This window comes from Ziziphus jujuba, chromosome 11 (genome assembly GCF_031755915.1).
Source record: "Ziziphus jujuba cultivar Dongzao chromosome 11, ASM3175591v1".
In the NCBI taxonomy this organism is placed as follows: Eukaryota; Viridiplantae; Streptophyta; class Magnoliopsida; order Rosales; family Rhamnaceae; genus Ziziphus; species Ziziphus jujuba.
In genome coordinates, this window is record NC_083389.1 from 14,387,656 (window position 1) to 14,408,134 (window position 20,479).

Consider the following 20,479-nt stretch of genomic DNA (forward strand, 5'->3'; position numbering starts at 1 on the left):
CTAAATTTTTATTTATTTTCAACCAAAGCTATGTAAGATTTAAAAACAAAGAATTAGGTACCATATATATAAATTATAGAAGTATTTGAAATTTCAAAGAGAAAGCATAGAGGAGGCAATTTCTTTGACAGACAATAATATTCTCCATTCCTATGTAAATAGAGGATCTAAAATTGATTTAAACATTTTATACCCAATCATATTAAAAAAATTTCATAAATTTCTTCTTTTAAGAAGTTTGGATTGTAAAATATCTATTTTACTCTCATATGAATTAAAATAAATATTAATATAATCAATTAATGTTCAGGATAGCAAATAAATTTACCAATAAAAAAAATTAGTTTTTGTGACTATAACCTGCGTGATTGTGCCAAAACTCTTATTTTTACCTTTTATTTTTCTGTTTTCTGCTGAAAGGCCAACAACAAAAAGTAGGACCAAAAGGTCTTGTTCATGTGTCGGACCAAATCTACCGTTGCAAAATGTTCTAAATATGAATGATGTGGATACAATATCAATCTTTAGAATTATATTACCCAAAAAGATATCTCTTTGATTATTAATAAAATATAGAAGTTTTAATTTTAATACATTTTCCACAAAAAAGATTATATATTTTCCATTACAGAAGTTATATGTATATATATATATATATATATAAGTTATTTAAAATGCATTAATAGCTGAAAAGCTTTGTTAATATAAGTACGTCAAAACGAAACAAATTATTGTTTGTTCAACAAAATGTCCTAATTGAAATTTCCAAGATCTCGTATGAAAAGAAATATAATAATATCATGTAAGTTCGTAATACATTTTGAATTTTTCTTTTTTTATCTGAAGAATATTGCCTTTGTCCCAATTAAAAAATAATAAATAAAAAAAGAAAAAGAAAACAAGAATATTGCCAATTACAAATTTGATAGATTAAAAAAATTAAACTTAGGAATTTCTTGCCTACTCTCGTTCACACTCTCTCTCTCTCGCTCTCTCTCTCTCTCTCTCTCTCTATCTCTCTCTCTCTCTCTTTTTTTTAAAAAAGGGCAATTTTTTTTTTCTTTTGAAGTGGGAGTAAAGTTAGGCTGACCGTCTGCCAAAATGTGCACCGCACGTTGATATATTGCCGCCATATTTAACCGTGTACCATCTTTTAATTTGGTTTGTGGAATTCATTGACCATGCCGCCGAATGTCAAATTTATGTATATTAATAATTTTTTTTTCTTTTCTTTGTAAAAAGAAAGAATAAAGAAAAGTTGCTTAAGCGTATCCAAATATTTAAAGTCAAATTAGGTCTAAAAATAGAAATATATATAACTAAATAATAGTCTTCTTAATAATAATAATAATAAATAATTCAAATATCTTCCTATGTATTGTCTTTTAAATATATATATATATATATAATATAAAAATATATATTCTTCCAATGTAAAATATGGGTTTCTGCCTTTTGAGCCATCACTCGTCTCCCTTCAAACTTGTGAAACACTTTCGTGTTTTTGTTGCTTTCGATGTTTTCCGAAACAAGAGAAAACAAATAAAAATAAAAACTAAAAAAATCATTTTACTTTTGTTTTTGATTTCCGTGTTCTCTTCTATTTTGCCAGTTTTCAGTTTTACTAAATAACCTTCTTCATTTCCTTCCCTTATGACCAACCACTCCAAACTCTGAATCTCTCTGTTTCTGTCTATTCTGTGTCTCTGTTCTGCTTTTTTCGTTGTGTTGTAAAGAAGAGGAATATTAATTTTATTTAGAGATTTAGGAACCAGTTTTTTTTTTTTTTTTGGTTTTTTTTTTTTTGGTGATAACCAAGAAAAAAAAAAAAGTATGGGGTTTGTGTTTTCGACAGACAAGATTGTTTCGATTGTTGTTTTTGGGTTTCTGGCTTTGAATTGTTTCTTCACTGGGTTTGGATCTCACGCTCAACTTCTTCCTGAAGATGAAGGTACACTTTGAAATTCCCACTTCTTAGTTTTTTCTATTTGATGATAGATTATTTCTGGGTTTGAGTTTTTTTTTTTTTTTTTTCCTTGGTCTATGTTTTTGGGTTTTTAGATTTTTGTTTTTTTTTTTTTTAACATCGTTTTTCTCACTAACTTACATTGCTTTGGTTCTAAAATTTTATCTGCAATTCATTTATGCTTTGTTTTTATGTTGTAAGGAGACTTGGTTTTCGAAAATTGTTTCTGTTTGGCCACTGAGAAACTGATGGAAAACGAAAGAAAGTTGATGTTGTTTTTTAAGCGTTGCTTTCCATTGTTTGTTTTATTGTCCTCTGTTTTTCTTTTGTCGTTCTTGTTTCTCAGTTTCGACGCCTTGTTTATCCCATTTGGGCTTTCAGAAGATTGTTTGTTTGTGTTTTTTCTCATATGATCCATTAGAAGTTTCATAGTTCATACATTTTTTTTTTTTTTTCCTCCCCAAAATTTCTAAGCAAACAACCACAAGCAGAGGCAGTAGAAGAGTATTTAATTACCTTGGAATTGATTGGTTCAAGTTTCATTGGTGTTTAAGTTTTATTTATTTAAAAAAACTGTCCATCTCTGACAGATATTTAGAATCTGATTACACTCTGGAAAGCTAAAATCGTGTCAATTAATCTGAATTCTTCTCATATATTTAATTCCATAAAATTTCTTACAATTTTGTCCATTACAGAATCCAGAATAACAGTAGTTTTTAGCGCACATATATTTATTTCCAAAAAATTTCTTAGAATTTTGTCGACCACAAAGAAACAGTTCAAACTTTGTCGCTGTGGGCCCACAGAGAGTTACTCTGTACCCCGTTTCTGACACAAAACTCTATTAAAAAAAAAAAAAAAAATTCTATTTACATGCATGCATTTTCCCCATAATAAACAATCCCATTTTGGGTTTGAGATTTTTTTATTTGTGAGATTACAATTTTGTCCTGCTTTTAAACAAATATGTAGAAAGTGACCTATATATAAATATATATATATAAAACAAAAGAAAGGGAGAGCGAGAGAGAGTGACTTGGAGGGATATAATGGTTTTATAAATATGCAATAAATAGGAGTGCAACTTGGAGTATGGCTATTTCACCCAAAAAAAAAAAAAAAAAGGGAAAAAAGATAGGTGACTGATTTTACAATTCATGAAATTAGAAAGTGTCAGAATTTTGAATTGATATTCTTTTTCAGCCAATTTTTTTTTTTTTTTTGGCTAAAATATTCTTTTTCAGCCATGTGGGTTAAGAAAGGGGGTAATTTTCATATATTTCTCATTTATTTTTCATTAATATATATATATATATATATTTATAAAAAAAATTGGACATATACTTTTTCATTTTTTGGATATTAGAAATGGAGATTCGAAATCTCACAGGTTTTTTAACCAATAGGGGATGGATTAAGCGCTAAGTGGTTGAATAATCTGACTATGTCAAATAGCAGTAATTGTCTGCTATTGTCTCTTCTTACCAGCTTTGAACCAATTATTTAATGGGATATGGCCATAGAGGTTCATATCCAGCCACTGACGTGCCCAACATTACCACCTCAGATCGATTGGGACATACCAAGGCACTTTATATGCTATTAACTTTTTATTAATTTTATTACCAAAAAAAACTTTGTATTAATTTTTTTTTCTTCTTAGAATAATTTAATTTCTAAGATATTTTATCTGGATAATAATTCTCAGTAACATGTTTTGTATTTTTCAACTTCAGTGATGAAATTGTTCTACAATATTAATAGATAAAATAATTTTAAAAAATAGATAAGTATCAGAAGTCCCGACCATGCCTAATTAAGGGACTAGTATGTTTTGCCAGCTTGCCTGTATTTTTTCTTTTTTCTTTTTTCTTTTTCTAATGCAAGAAAAATGGGAGCCAAAGCCATTTTTTTTTTTCATAATAATATGTCAGATAATGTAATAAATTGATTAGGCTTTGAATGATGTCTAATATGTGAACTTAGTTGAGTTGTATTATAATTAAGTTCATATGTATAAGTGTGAACATAAGTGATGACATGGGAATTATACAATTTTGACCATCTAATGGATTTGAGCAGGCTTGAATGATGAATATATGAACTTTGTTGACTTGTAACATAACTTTTTTTTCTTTTTTTTTTTTTTTTTGAATAAAGATTTCGGTTATATTAAGTCAAAATATATTTAAATGTATACATATATATATATATATATATGTACAATTAATTTCATATATTTTTATACAATTTTGAATATGGGTGACATGGGCATCATACAATTTTGACCATCTTATCTACAAACTGTGGACGGTCAGATGTAGAAAATATAATATATTCAATATGGATTTTGACCATGTGATATATGTTTAATTTTACATCGAATATTCAATATGAGTGTGAAGGAAAAAGCATGTGAATGGCTGGATCTTGGAGATTAAAATATTGGTTTTCTATAGCTGTCCTACTCTATAACATTTCACATGGATATATTACCATCCAAAATGTTTAATAATATCATTATTTAAGTAATTATTTTTTGTTCCAACATTATTCTAAACTGACATAAGATTCTATGTCCAAATTAGTCAAAACTTGTGCAAACTAGAGAAAGGGTAATTTTTTGCAGGGGGATAGAATAAATTACATGTTAACTCTGAGGATAAAAACCAACAAAGAATGGAGAATTGATAAAAGGAAATAAAAAAATTATAAAGATGAGAAAAAAGAAGTTTGTTTTAGTTTTTTTTTTTACTATATATATTCTGTTATCTCTTTCATGTGATATTTCTATCTCATATTATGTAGTTATAAATAAATTTTGTTATTGAAATGTGTGTGACAGTGAAAATTCTTCAAACAATTTCCGACAAGCTACAGAACCCTCATTGGAACATCAGCCGAAATTCGTGTAGTCGGAGTGAAGGCTTTAACATGACCATCTGGGAAGATGACATTATAAGCAATGTGACTTGCGACTGCTCTTTTGCAAATGGCACTGTTTGCCATGTCAAGACAATGTAGGAGTTTATTCCATGATTGCACAGAGCATCTCATATAAAATTTGTTAATTAATTTTTCTTTTTATTGGTGCTTTACCTTTCGTTGAATAATTATATTGTTATAGTCGTGTTGATATTAGTTTTATATCATTTCCTTAATCGTAGAGATTAGAGTATGTGTTGCACTTTTACATGTATAAGAAGTAATGACCATATATATATATATATATATATGTTCTATGGATGATAGTGATTTTGTTAAATTTTTGAGTTGCGGTAATCAAATTTTTTTAAGCTAAAAATTAATAAGAATGTGGTCTTTCTGTCAGATATTGTCATGTTTATTCTGTATAAATGGTCTGTGGCATAAGCATCGGATGGAAAACATTGTACCATTAACATTAAGTTATCAAAATTTTATTGTCAAATTTCTAAACCAATATACATATTTTTTTCCTGCAGGCACTAGAAATGTAGTTGCATGTTAGAAAAATCTATTATTATTATTATTTTACTTAGAATTTTGTGTTCTAAATTTGGTATGGCAGCTGGCTGAAGGGCCTCAATTTAACAGGAGCTCTACCTGAAGAATTTGGCAACCTTACTTTTCTTGAAGAAATGTAAGTGATTTACACACACACACACATATATGTATGTATCAATTCAACGAATATTTGAATTTACTACTAAGATTTACAGAGTAAGAGGATTAAAATTGGTTTTGGGAGTCTGTGCTTCCGAGACTAGGATGTAGGTTCATTGCAACTTATAAGAATCTGTTGAGCCTAGACACTTTCTAATCAATTTCAGTACATATATTTCCTTCAACAATGAAGCCCTTTCTCTCTATTTTCATTATTATTACCATGTGACACAGAGGAATTTGTTTCATTCAACAGTGATCTAACTCGAAACTACATCAGTGGACCAATCCCCAAAACTTTTCGCGCACCCCTTCAAAAGCTGTAAGTTTCTCTCTCTCTCTATCTCTCTCTCTCTCTCTCTCTATATATATATATATATATGATATTTGAGGGAGTATGATAATACTCCATGGCTATGCACAAGTGTTTCAATAGGTCATTCAATATCATAGATTCATATGTTGGTATGCTGCAGGTCACTTTTGGGAAACCGCCTCAATGGTTCAATTCCTAAAGAAATTGGTAACATAACCACACTCACAGATCTGTAAGTCATCTGTTTAAAGTTAAATCATATAATTGAACCAAAAATGTAAATGTGTGACCCTGGTTTCAATTTAAATTGCATTTTCCAGGGTGTTAGAAGATAATCGGCTTGAAGGGTCTCTTCATCAGGACCTGGGGAGTTTGAGTAATTTGAAAAGACTGTAAGACTGCTGCTCTTCTTCCCTGTTCATCATTGAATTTCCTTTTTGGATACCAAGTGATGTCTTAGAGGTCCAATTTGCTTAAAAAAATTCATTTATGACCAAATAAAATCTAATCATATCCTGTTTATCAGATTCTTACAACCAAACTGTTCTCTGTCATTTACTTAGCCTAAACATAGTCTTTATTTGACTACAAATTTGAGTCTCTGTGGAGAAATAAAAGAAAAAAAATACATATATCTTTGTTGTTTCCTAAGATTTCACTATAGTTAAAATTTTTGTTATGTATTTCTTTCACATTGATTTGAAGAATGTGTAACTGATGACAGTTCTTTATTTTTCAGCCTTCTGGCGGGAAACAATTTTACAGGAACAATACCAGTAACATTTGGAAATTTAAAGAACTTGACTGATTTGTAAGTCCAGTAAGGTGACTTTATTATATGAATATCTGCTTTGAATTTTTAGATTTCTCACCTTTATTACTATATGCAGTAGGATAGATGGGAGCAGAATATCAGGGAAGATACCTAGTTTTATTGGGAACTGGACCCAACTTGATAGACTGTGAGTGCTTCACTTCATTCCATTTATCTGCAATCTTCTGCCTTTTTGAAAATATAATGAATGGTTACTTTTTCCCGATAAATTTACTTAAAAAAATACAAATTTGATGCAGGGATATGCAAGGCACATCCATGGAGGGGCCTATTCCATCCTCTATATCTTTATTGAAAAACTTAACTGAATTGTGAGAGCTTTCTCTATCTAGTAATTGTATGTTCTAGTGACAAACTGAGTCAAAGTTGTCAAATAATGGAATTAACCAACCTATGTTCTTTATCAGGAGGATATCTGATTTGAAGGGATCAAGCAGCCTTTTCCCCAATTTGACAGATCTGACAAAATTAGAAAGATTGTGAGTTCGATTTGCTGCAACTAAAATAGTAGTTCTATAAGATTATCTCCATGGTTCTCTTGAGCTCACTTTTGAATTTGTTTTGCTATTTTGTGGCTCAGGGTAATGAGGAATTGCTTGATTAATGATAAAATCCCAGACTATATAGGAAATATGAAAGATCTGAAAACATTGTAAGTTCCTAGAATTTGTAAACGTACTTGTATATTTTTTTGAACATAACAAAGGATTCTATGTTATTTGGTCTCGCACTCAAGTGACCTAATCCAGATGTGCCTGCAAGTGAACTGATCTAAACTTAATGAGGGCTCCGTAAGTTTAAGAACAATGCATGACAATTAATATCTTTTCTGCTAGTATTTATTTATTTATTTATTTTTGGGTGAATTGTTCTGTACGTATTTGACTTGCATAGTCATTTGCTAGTTACTGACTGATTATGTAAAGTTGGATATAAGATTAGATAAAGTCGATATATTACAGACTAACTAAAGTAGAATATGTTCACTCACGAAACCTATTATCAGTGGAATTTTCAACTATTAACCATCACAAATGCTTGTGGCAAGATTGAGTAGATCCATGTTTCATTAATTTGATTGTACATTCTTTGTAGACAAACTTGTAGATGTAATTGAATGAGACTTTTTTTTTTTCTTTTTTTTTTTTTACCCCCTTTTCGTTCAGAGACTTGAGCTTCAACAGGCTGACTGGTAGCATTCCAGCAACATTTCAGAGTCTACGTCTGAATCACATGTAAGTTAATCTAGTCAATTTCAGGTTTTATATTTATTTTTGCGTTCTTTATTTCTATATGTTTCACCAAGTACTAGTTTCTTCATAAGAGAGATAATTAACTTCTATGGGTTGCAGGTTTTTGACCAACAACTCACTTACTGGAAAATTACCAGAGTGGATAGTGGACAGCGACGAGAACTTGTTAGTATATTATTCTGTCTACTATAACTTGCATTTCATTTGGCTTTAAAGTTGTCTATAAATTGCCTGCTGCAGAACCTTTTGTATTACTGAACTTATCAGTTGTGGTTCTGTCCCTCATTCTACTAATTTAAATTTTCATATTAAGAAATTTACTGACCAATTGTATGACTTATCTGTTTGCAGCGATTTATCATATAACAATTTTACGGGGCCAGCTCAGGCTAGTTGTGCAAATTTGCAAGTGTGAGTTTAGTATTTAAGGCTTCTCCTAAGTGAATATAACTATACCTGTCCATATGTTGAATATTATTCCTTTCCTTTTCATTTCTCCAAAATCCTCTCTCTTTCTCTCTCTCTCTCTCTCTCTAGATATATATATATATATATTATCACTCTGGAAGCCATTCTTCTTTAATATATTCTGATTACCTTTATTATCTAACAGGAATCGTATTTCTAGTTACTCAACTTCTGAAAGTAACTCGTAAGTCTTTCTCACCTTTAATTGTCTCTTTTAGATATATATATATATATATATATATGAAATTTCATATGATTCAAGAATGACTAAGATTTAATTTTCAAAATATAGATGGTGCTTGAACAAGGACCTCCCTTGCTCTGGAAAACCCGGACGTAAGTTTGGATTCCCATCAGATCATGCTTTCACGAATTCTTTGTAGCTTATATGGTCATATAACCTGGATGGATCTTATATCTAATATAATTACTACTACACCTGCAGACCACTCTTTCTTTGTTAACTGTGGAGGGAGGAATATGGAACTCGATGGCAATGAATATGCGGAGGACATAAGCAGTGGAGGCAAATCAAACTTTTTTTCTGTATCAGAAAAATGGGCGTATAGCAGTACTGGGGTTTTCTTGGGAAATGATAGGGCAGAATACATAGCATCAAACAAATTTTCTCTGAACGTAACTGGTCCAGAATACTATCAAACAGCTCGTCTCTCCCCAATATCACTCAAATATTATGGGCTTTGCATGCTAAAGGGCAGTTACAAAGTACAACTCCACTTCGCTGAAATAATGTTTACTGATAATGAAACATATAGTAGCGTTGGAAAGCGCATATTTGATGTCTCAATTCAAGTAAGTGTAATTTCATTTATCGAAGTTAACACATTTTATTATTATTAAGAACTGTTAATTCTCTACAAGATTTAGCTTAGAGTTCAAAAGGGGCTAGAAGGGACATTGTCATGGCCTCTTATGAAGCTATTAATATATGAAAATTTTGAAACATGAAAGCAATTCAACAAAACAACTTACTGAAAAAAATAACATGTCTCGTACTGTTTAGAAGTAACTTTGACAACATTATCATAGACATGCTCTCAATAATTGTATGAAGGTAGTGAACTTATGATTTTTCTTTTGTGCAGGGGAACATATTTTTGAAGGATTTTAATATTGCAGAGGTAGCTGGAGGTGTTGGAAAAGGCATCACCATGACACATGATAATGTTCTTGTTAATGGTGGCACTCTAGAGATCCATTTATACTGGGCAGGGAAAGGAACTGGTGCCATTCCTGCCAGAGGTGTCTACGGACCTCTCATTTCTGCCATTACCGTGACACCAAGTAAGTTTGGTTCATGATTTCAGATTTCTATCTGGTTTTCTATCTAAGTTTATCACAATCACATTTTTTTTTTTTTTTTTTTTCCAGACTTCAAGGTTGATACTGGGAGGAGGCTATCTGCTTTAGCCATTGCTGGCATTGTGGCTGGATCATGTGCATTTCTCTTATTGGTCCTTTTAGCCCTCCGAAAGATGGGTTACTTAGGGGGAAAAGACCTTGAAGATCCAGGTGAGGATAAGTATACAAGATGTTTATTCACATGGAAGTTATAATCAACCACTTGATTGTTAATTATGGCAAATAATACACCATGGAAGAGATTTGAAATTCCATATTTCTTATCTCTTAAGTAGTGCAAGAAGAACTTTGTTATTTTGAAATGTACTCTTAAGATACTTGAAATTGCAAATATTCCACGGGTATTTATTTATTTATTTTTTTTTTCAAAGAGAGTAAGGGAGAAAAATAAATAAATAAAAAGGAAGTACAGCACTTGTAAATAATATATGCCTCGTCTTTTATCGTACTGATCTGATTTGCCACTCTGTGAATGTGTTTTCTCATTCTAACTTTTGCTTTGTCTCAGAACTACGAGGGCTTGAGTTACAAACAGGATACTTCACATTAAGACAGATCAAAGCTGCCACAGGTAACTTTGACCCAGCAAATAAAATAGGTGAAGGAGGCTTTGGTCCAGTTTACAAGGTAGTATATTTTTAGGCTAAACTTTGGCCGTGTCATTAAAGTTTATAGTTTTTGAAAAAAAATTTTGATGGTCAGCCAAAAAAAGAAAGTGTATAGAAAGTGGCTTTATAATTGCTTTGCTTGGTTCTTAGGGTGTACTATCAGATGGCTCCGTGATTGCTGTTAAGCAGCTCTCTTCCAAATCAAAGCAAGGGAATCGTGAATTTGTCAACGAGATCGGCATGATATCTGCATTGCAACATCCTAATCTTGTGAAGCTATATGGTTGCTGTATTGAAGGAAATCAATTGTTGCTTATATATGAGTACATGGAAAACAATAGTCTTGCCCGTGCACTTTTTGGTAAATGCTTGACTAAAAATCTTCAGCTTGAAGTCATAAATTTTATGATCGGACTTGCATCTAAATACTCTCTCTCTCTCTCTCTCTCTCGTTTCCTTTTTGACATCATAGGTCATGAGGAACAACGGCTACAACTTGACTGGAAAATAAGACAGAAGATATGCTTGGGAATAGCAAGGGGGTTAGCATATCTCCATGAGGAATCGAGGTTGAAAATTGTTCACAGAGATATAAAGGCAACCAATGTGCTCCTTGATAAGGATCTAAATGCAAAAATATCTGACTTTGGTTTAGCCAAGCTTGATGAAGAAGAAAACACCCATATCAGCACAAGAATTGCTGGAACAATGTAAGTCCTGTTTCCTCCCCATAACCTACAGCATCTTCAGCTTCAGTCGGCAACTAACATAATTTAGATTTATTAAATTAGTTTATAAAGGACTTAGACATAATGATGTGTTTTTGAGGGGAGGGTGACAGAGAGATTGATGTTAAACAGGAGAAGTGTGCCATGCTAACATGCATTGGATGATCTACAGGTTTCCTGTGATTGGGTTATACACTGGCTTGTTTACTTATATATGATAATTGATGTATAAGCAGATATCTATTGCAAGTTTTCTAGGAATTACTGTTAAATGCTTCACCACCAGCCTTTTCTGGTTAAACAATTTCAGCCACTCATATGGAACTGTCTATTTACCTTTTCCAGAGGTTATATGGCTCCTGAATACGCCATGAGAGGATATTTGACAGACAAAGCAGATGTATACAGCTTTGGAGTTGTAGCTTTAGAGATTGTCAGTGGGAAGAGCAACACAAATTACAGACCAAAGGAGGAATTTGTTTATCTTCTTGATTGGGTAAGCAATAAGCATTACATTCTATGCTTCCTATGCTTTTTATCATGTTTTTATTGTTATATTTCTGATGCTCTTAGAAGTTTGTATGTTTATTTTATTTTATTTTATTTGAAATTTTACATAAAAATGAAATTTTGTAGTATGTCTTTGTTGGTAGAATCTGAATTAACTTTTTGATAGAAATTGGTCTTTCTAAAATTTCTCTCTTTTTTAAACCTTGCATTTTCCTTATGTGAATATGTTCATGAAGCATTAAATTATTTTTTCCTTTGGTTTTCTACATGTTAATTGAAGGCCTATGTCCTACAAGAACAAGGAAATCTTTTGGAACTTGTGGATCCAAGTCTTGGTTCAAACTACTCCAAAAAGGAGGCCATGACGATGCTTAACTTGGCACTCTTATGCACCAATCCATCTCCTACCCTGAGACCACCCATGTCATCTGTAGTCAGCATGCTTGAAGGTGATATTCCGGTCCAAGCACCGATCATCAAGCGGAATTCAGCTGAGACAGATGCAAGGTTTAAAGCATTTGAAATGCTGTCACAAGACAGCCAAACACAGGAAGTCTCTTCAATCTCACATGATAGCCATCAAAGAGGCCAGTCTATGGATGGTCCATGGATTGATTCTTCAATTTCTCTTCCCAGTAAGGATGATCACCATGAAGATTCTTCATCCAGCAAGCTTCTCTAGGATCCTTTCAATGTTAATTTAGAGTAATGAAAAAGCTGACAAAGTTTTTCAGGGATTTTGAAATTCTTATTTGAATTTTGTTGCATTCCTTTGTAAAGGTATTACATTAAAAAAAAAAAATATATATATATATGTTTTGTTTGGTTAGATAATTTGAAGGGGTAAATAAATTAACAGAATAATTTTGGTTAATTATATATACGAGGTCTGCTCTGCTTCTTAATGTAATGTACTAAATCAAGGATGGAAAAAAGGATTAATCCTTATTTCTTATAATTGAGTTTGCTTTGGAAGTTTCCATTTAATAGATAATAGTAATTTTGTGTATCAATATTTTATCAATTGAAAAATTACTATAAATTAAATATATATATAAAGGAAATATAAATAAAATATGGATAAATGAAACAAAATCAATACAAATTAATAAAATAATACAATAATACTTAAGATATCAATAAATCTACTAAAATTTATATATACAAATCACTATTCAATTTATATTCCATTATAATTATTTTTTTAAAAGTTCCATATGTTATATTAATTTGTAAATCAATAAAATAATAACATACAATATTTAGGTCATATTTAAGCTACATTTAGGTCCTAAATTTTTATTTATTTTTATTCAAAGCTAATTGAGGGTAAAAAAATGGGTACTATATAATTTATGACAACTGTTGGATAGGGGCCTGTAGGAATCAATTAAGGGACAAAAGCCCAAACCTCACAGTAAGAGCCCACTAAGTGGATAGAAGAGACATCTAGCTCTATGAAACGTGACCAAGACCCGTAGAATCATCAATGGCATGAACGTGGTGTAGAACATCTACATGACGTGGAGAGATATGGGCGCTCTAGATGAGGAGTGAACGGTGATGATGAAAGGAAGGATGAGGAATGAAATATATATATAGATGAGGAATGAAATATGTATATATATATATATATATAGAAGAGCTATGGAAACAATGGAAGAGAGGTTCGGTCCAAAATTTGGTGACAAGAACAACAAACAAAAAGCATGCCAATTCAATAAAGAACGAAGAAACTTAACCAGTTGGTGGTTAAGTAATAGTTTTCTTCTCAACTTATATATATATAAAGAACGAAGAAACTTAACCAGTTGAGATCCTATATTTCACAAATTTAGGTTAAAGCCAGCGGATCTCAAATTAAAGTGATGGGTGGGGAGATAAAGATGGAAACGATAATTAAGAAGAGAAATCATAAACCCAGCTTCTCCAACTCCCACTCACCTGAGCCAGAGGGGCTACAATTTGTGTCTTCCGGATCAGCTGGCATCCCCGGTTTATGTTCCCATCCTTTTTGTCTATCCAAAGATTATAAGTATCGATGATGACGAGGAGCATAAATATTCGGAGAATCTAAAGAAATCTCTCTCCGAAGTCCTAACTCGCTTCTTCCCAATTGCAGGAAGATTGGAAAGTAACATGCGCATTAAATGCGAGGACGAGGGTGTTGATTATATTGAAGCTCGATTCCATGTCCACCTCTCAGCCTATCTACAACAACACCCTGATGATGATGATGATGCTAAGTTACTAGAACGGTTACTTCCATCTCATCGGACTAGCTAGTTCTGATGCATCATCATCAACAGCACCTGATCTTCCCCTACTGCTTGTTCAAGCAAGTTTCTTTCAGTGTGGAGGAGTAGCATTAGGTATTCGGATGTCGCATAAGTTTGGAGATGCTGCCACGATGAGTTTGTTCCCCAAAGATTGGTCTGTCATCGCTCTTGGTGCTACTAACCAAACGCTTGCAGCCTTAGACTATAATAACACACGGTCGACCTCCTTCTCTCCAGCAGATCATTTGACATTCCAGCTGCAACCGTCCGTAGATGCCGACGGCGACGAGTAGCACCACAATACCTAAATGCCGGTCATCAAGTGTGTGTCGAAAAGGTTCGTGTTTGATGGGTTGAGCATCGCGGCTTTGAAGGCCAAGGCTGCGAGTGAGAGCGTACCACAGCCTACTCGACTTGAAGTGGTGACTGACCTGATTTGGAAATGTGCAATAGCAGCAGTATCTGCAAGAAGAAGACCATCATCAACGCCGTCAAACTCAGACGACGTCAATGCACCACTAATGCAACATGTTCTGACTCAGGCCGTCAACCTTCATAGAACAATTATCCAACCGCCGTTCACAGAAAAGTACTCGATCGGAAACCTCTGTGTCATTCTTTGTTGCAAAGTTGACAGTTCATGATCATGAGGAGGATAAAACGGAGCTCCAAGATTTGGTAAATTATTTGAGGGAAGGAAATAAAGAATTCCGGGAGATCAAAGCCAAAAGGTTTCAAGGCCACCATCCATGGCAAGCCTTTTTTCAGTCCTCAAAAGAGGCTGGGGACCTGATCCTCAGCAAAGATGTTGTAAACCTGTTGATCTGCTCAAGTTGGTGCAATTTTGGATTCTATGATGTCGATTTTGGTTGAGGGAAGCCCACCTGGGTCACTAACCTTGCCCCTTCCTGCAAGAACTTAGTCACCTTTATGGATACTAAAGAAGGTGATGGAATAGAGGCTTGGGTGACTTTGACCGAACAGGACATGGAATTATTCCAAACCGAACCAGAGCTTCTTGGTTTTGCATCCTCAAATCCAGCTCTGATATAAAGGAAAAAAAAAAAAAAAATTCCCTTAGTTACTAATTATTTTTAAGTTTATGCAACTTTTGTGAGATTAATTTACGTTTTATGTATTGGGATTTTATGGTAACCCTAGGTCATCTTCTCTAGCTTTATCCATGTGGCTAAGAATTCACATGAGTTTTTCACCAATGATCGTCAAATGCCCAATAAGAAATCAATTAGGTCTTTTTCCGGGGAACGAGCTCTCTGGCATACTATACCCCAGGGCAAAGTTGTCTTTTCCAGGGATTTTGATCACCAAACTATAATTTACTGGCGTTGCAAGTGTATTGTCTAAGATTGATCAGAGTCTGTTTTTGAGTACCTTCTTAACTTCCAATTTCCCTCTTGACTACTTTGTTTACTGTTTTAATTGTTGTTGTCGGTTAAATGGATGAAAGCCTGACCTTTAAAAAACCAAATTAAGTAGGATTTTTTTTTTTTTTTGGGGGGGGAAATAAAGTAGGATTTTCTTTTGGTCATTCAAAATGAATTCATCGGAATATATGAGATTATATAACAAATTTATTAGATCAAACTTAAATAATAATTATTGCGATAAACAAATTTAATTATAAATCCCACAATATTGATAAAAAAATCATTTAGTGTATTGATTATAACATTTATTATGACAACTTTTCATCACAAAAGATAGCAGAATGTTCAAAGTCACCCTCCAGTCAATGTTCTTTAATAAACTGCTTAAAAGGACAAAATGGAGATACATATGTTCTCACCCAAAATAAACCACCAACTATAACATTAACCGTAAATGTATTTTGTACCTAACCACAAATAGTTCATAAACCATTTTGGTGCTAACATGTAGTAAAGGGAAAATAAAAAAAAAATAAAAAAAAGGCGCTAATAAAGACTAATCACCAAGACCTGCATGCTGCTGGCCATGAAAAAAAAAATATATTCAATTTGGTACATGTCTAGCTAACTAAAATGATTTGTCACTCTTCGGATGCCACATGCTAATAATACACATAAGCACTTTAATTTTATCTATGCACATATATAAATCAATTCCCTATTTTCCTTGCAATTTTTTTTTATAAAAAAAAAATACTATGTCTGCATTTTTATTTTTTATTTTTTTATTTTTTTTGATAAAATATACTATGTCCATATATATTAATCACATGGACGATAACCAATCATTTTATTTTTGTTCAAGGGACAGTGGGATATCACCCAAATCTGATGAAACCCAGATGCTATAAATATATTTTCAATTGTTTTACCATTTGGCTAAACCTACTAAATAAAATTTAACCAACCTTTTTATATACATAGGAAGAAGTGACTTAAAAATTGAAGAAAAAACTTAATTTTTTTTATTTAAACTATAATATTGTATCTATTAATTTTTATTTTTTTTTTCTTGTAAACTCAATGATATATTTTCAAAAGATTAAATTAATTTTTTTAAAAAATAAATAAATAATCTATAATAGATTATTCAAAAGTACTGCTTATAAACGGTTCAACTATAGAAAGGGGTCTGTGGGATCCATTTAAGGGAGAAAAGCCCAAACCGCACAGTGAGTAGTCCACCAAGGAGTCAGACGGGACCAACAAGCATCCACGTGCGGTGAAACATATGCATGACGTGGAGAGATATGGGGGCTCTAGATGAGAAATGAACGGTGAAGATGAAAGGAAGGATGCGGAATGAAATATATGTAGAAGGCTATCAAAACAGTAGAAGAAAGGTTGGATCCAAAATTTGGTGACTACATCAAGAAAAAAGCCGATTGCAATGAGCTCTATTTTTTTTTTTTTCCCCCTTTTTTTTCTTTTTTTTTTCCTTTCGGTAAATAATGAGCTCTACTTTTTATTTAAAAAAATATTCCTATTAATCTTCTTTTAGTTATCTTTCCTACTCTAAAAAATGTAAGAAAGTTGCAAGAAAATTAGTTGCCAAAAAGGATGTAAGAATTAACCCATAAAAATAAGCCTACATTGTAGAAAACACATCCAATAATTAGATAGAGAAATTAATATTTTATACTTATCTTGGGTCCCACATATGTTGTCACAAAATCTATATATCCTTAAACTGCTCATCATATCTACCCAACAAAACCAACGTTTAAGAAGAACTAACCAATGTCATCTCCCATTATTTAAATACTGTTGTAAATCAATTTGTCAAAAATTAGAAGAAAGATTTAAAAAAAATAATAAAAAAATCAAAATCCAAGAATTAAGAATGATCTACATATATATAAGCCGATAATTCCTCACTTTAATTAAGCAGGAGTTGCCTCAACAATCTGGGTATTTGCACTGCTTCCACTGCCACTTCCGTCGTTTCCACTGCTTCCACTACTTCCATTGTTTCCACTAGTACTATTAGTATCAGCCATTAATGGCAGTTGATAATTAGCCCTAGCAACCACAACAAGGGCCAAGTGAAGCCTATCTTGAACCCTAAAAGACCAAATCTGAACCACATCATCTTCTTCAAGTTTATTATTTGTCACCACTTCTTTCCATGAAGTTCTGAGGACATAATTAGATGAGCTCATCTTGCCAGAATTCTTATGCATATCCCATTGCCTCATATTTATGTTCATCAACTCCATTCTGGCCACAGGAGAAGCACGTTTCATCATTAATGGAACGTGCTCTATGACATTTTGTGCCCTAAGCGTGGCTTTCTCTTCTGGTTTCAAGAAATCTCCTATTATCTTCGTGAATGGCATTAACAACCTGTTGTGATAAGGTTTCAGATCAGTCTTCGTAACTTCTTTTTGCATTATCAATGTTATGTCCGTTCCACCCATCGCTTCGATTTCTCTCCTGAATTCTACCGGAAGTTCTGGGTACGAGGCCGGATTGGCCGGAGGCGCCGTCTGCCGTACAAAGTTGGACAGTCGTCTTTTCCGCTTGCTACTTCTTCTCTTTCTCTGTTTCTCTTTGGAATTTTTGACTTGATCATGATCACCGTCATCATCGCCTTCTTCTTCTTCTTCTTCTTCGTTTTCTTCTTCTTCTTCATGGATTCGCTCCGTCTTCTCCTGCTTAATTGTTCTTGATCTTTTACTGCAACGCCGCGGCCGCGACGACGCTGCCATTGTATTAGTCGTCATGAGCTCATCAACGGCCGTGATGTCATTCTCTTTCTCAACCTTCTGTTCGGACTTCAACGACGACGACGAGGAGGAGGAGGACGACGACGACGACGATGACGATGACGATGATGATGGTGATGGTGGTGGTGGTGGTGGGTTATCTTCCTCGTAACGCTTCAACGCAACGCAACAGACATCAACGAGCATATCAAAACAAGAGCCTTCTGTGTTAAGTTTAACGCCTATGAAATCTTGTTTACTCAACAGCCGCATCTTAATTCAGTTTTATGGAGAAAAATAAAATAGGTAGAGCACAGACAAATAGACACAGCAATGCTAATAAACAGAGAAGAAAGAAATAGTGGAGGAAAATCAAGCTGGGAATATGGGTTAATAATGGAACTTGGGATTTAAGTAAATCAGTAATAGGGGTTCAAACTAACTCTACTCGCTCACTACTATTCTTATTCAATCCTTTCCTTATCAAATTTGGATTTTAACTTTTTAATCACATAACAGCGGTATCAAGGCACTACTTTTCCTTTATTTTATTTATTTATTTTTTTAATAGATAAATATATTTATCAATTTCAATTAAAGTGTACAAAGTAATTTTTTTATTTTTAATTTAATGACAAAAAATAAAAAAGTTTTAAGGTTCTCTTATGCTTCCCCTTTTTTAATTTAATTTTTTGGTTTGGTAGATCTTTTAGGATGAACAGGGTTTATATTCGTGCTTATCATGAGCCGTACAACTTGATTCTCATGTAATTCTTTTGGCCAAGCACTATCTGATGCTTTTATCAAAAAAAAAAAAAAAAAAAAAAAGGAGGACAATATGATGCCTATTCAATTAATAGAGAAAGCTAATTAAATAGGAAAATATATCTGAGAAAGTGAAAGATTGAAAGCCAATAAATTCTTGTAATTTCTACTTAATTTTTTTTGTCAATATCTGCGGGTTCTTTAATTTTCTTTCTCCTTCGTAGAGGTAATTAGATGGTGTGCTACTTGTATATGCATAAAGAACTCCTTAGTTTTCTTAAAATATATAGGTCATTCACCAAAAATAAAAAATAAAAATGTATAGGCCAATAGGAATATGCGTTTAATTTTTTTTTTTTTTTAAAAAAAAAAAAAAGTGCATAGGCACATAGTTTAACAGAGTAAGTCCATGGCCCCATGTCCCAGCATCAAAAACCACGACCCAAAAAAAAAAAAAAAAAAAAAAATATAAAGTTTGTTGCCTTTCTTGGCTCCCGCAGCTTTGGACTGAGATATTGTCATGAAACCGTATGGTTATTAATTCTTTTTTATTTTCTGGTAATAATATGATTATTAATTCGGATAGCAGTCTATCCGTATAATCATATGCATAACCAAAATATATAACAATTTCTTAACTGTTTGCTAAAAAATGAGGGGAAAAAACCAAAAAATAATAATAATAATAATAATAATAATATATTCAAAAAAATGAAGAAATTAAAAACCAAAAATATTATATTTGAACTATAACATTATTTTTTTCTCCTAAACTGTTTTTCTTTTTTTGGAAAGGAAAAAGAAAGTACAAGTTTTTTAGACGATGTACCATAGGAACAAAAATGCCAATTGCAGTGAGCTCTACTCATTCAAAGAATATAATATTCCTATTATTTTTATTTTAGTTATTCTTTCTATACTTCGGTTGGAACTATTATAAAGTGACATGTAATATAACAAATCATTTATAATTGGAGACAATAATTTTTTTATGGAATTCACATGTTTAGACTTGACGTTGCATAAATTATAAATGGTTTGATTTAGGTTTATAATAATTAAAAATCACATCAATAGAGTGAGAATTTTTTTTTTTTTCTTTTTTGTGTGGAAAAAAGTATTACTTTTTCTAGAGGGTCTGTAATAGAAAGGGGAAAAAAAAAACAAAAAAATACAAAAAAAAAAGTGAGCTGTACTTTTTTATTCATAGAATATTCCTATTAATTTTATTCAATTAGTTATTTTTCCAATGATCTTTTGTTTGGCAACTAATAAAAAAATGTAAGAAAGTACCATGTTATTTTAGTTTCCAAAACGATGTAAGTTAGCCTACAGCCTATAAGGATCTAATGATTAGATTGAGCAGTTATAGGGGCTTTATTCTTATCTTGGGTCCCACAGATTTTGTCACAAAAATCTATATCATTGAATACTCTTCATATTCCTTGCTCCCAAAAAAAAAAAAAAAAAAAAAAAAAAAACTCATCATATGCTTTGTATCAAAAAAACCACTCGTGACATATGCAACATAACCAGATTAATACACATACACTTAAAAAGAACT

General features: G+C 32.3%; 3 protein-coding genes across 3 annotated transcripts; 2 read left to right on the forward strand and 1 right to left on the reverse strand.

Moving 5' to 3' along the window:
- The first annotated feature begins 1,419 nt into the window (after positions 1–1,419).
- On the forward strand, positions 1,420–12,702 carry LOC107414276 (probable LRR receptor-like serine/threonine-protein kinase At1g53440). The gene is made up of 24 exons (XM_048465313.2): positions 1,420–1,951; positions 4,815–4,989; positions 5,520–5,591; positions 5,871–5,936; positions 6,091–6,162; positions 6,251–6,322; positions 6,670–6,741; positions 6,821–6,892; positions 7,005–7,076; positions 7,173–7,244; positions 7,346–7,417; positions 7,932–8,000; positions 8,118–8,183; positions 8,370–8,429; positions 8,632–8,670; positions 8,779–8,822; positions 8,932–9,299; positions 9,593–9,791; positions 9,879–10,019; positions 10,378–10,496; positions 10,628–10,838; positions 10,950–11,187; positions 11,551–11,701; positions 11,996–12,702. Exons 1-24 carry the CDS (start codon positions 1,834–1,836, stop codon positions 12,395–12,397), a joined length of 3,042 nt encoding a protein of 1,013 aa, XP_048321270.2. The 5' UTR covers positions 1,420–1,833; the 3' UTR covers positions 12,398–12,702.
- A 1,600-nt stretch (positions 12,703–14,302) lies between these two features.
- LOC132800015 (minovincinine 19-hydroxy-O-acetyltransferase-like) lies at positions 14,303–14,638 on the forward strand. The gene has a single exon (XM_060812898.1). The coding sequence runs from the start codon at positions 14,303–14,305 to the stop codon at positions 14,636–14,638; it is 336 nt and encodes a 111-aa protein (XP_060668881.1).
- Positions 14,639–17,325: 2,687 nt separating this feature from the next.
- On the reverse strand, positions 17,326–18,153 carry LOC132800016 (B3 domain-containing protein At1g05920-like). The gene has a single exon (XM_060812900.1). It carries the CDS (start codon positions 18,151–18,153, stop codon positions 17,326–17,328), a length of 828 nt encoding a protein of 275 aa, XP_060668883.1.
- Positions 18,154–20,479: the final 2,326 nt, after the last annotated feature.

Coding starts and splice junctions, on each gene's coding strand:
- LOC132800016 (XM_060812900.1), bottom strand. CDS start 18,153: ATGGCAGCGTCGTCGCGGCCGCGGCGTTGCAGTAAAAGATCAAGAACA.
- LOC107414276 (XM_048465313.2), top strand. CDS start 1,834: ATGGGGTTTGTGTTTTCGACAGACAAGATTGTTTCGATTGTTGTTTTT. Junction 8,184..8,369: donor GTGGACAGCGACGAGAACTT/GTTAGTATATTA, acceptor ATCTGTTTGCAG/CGATTTATCATATAACAATT. Junction 9,300..9,592: donor TATTTGATGTCTCAATTCAA/GTAAGTGTAATT, acceptor TCTTTTGTGCAG/GGGAACATATTTTTGAAGGA.
- LOC132800015 (XM_060812898.1), top strand. CDS start 14,303: ATGCCGGTCATCAAGTGTGTGTCGAAAAGGTTCGTGTTTGATGGGTTG.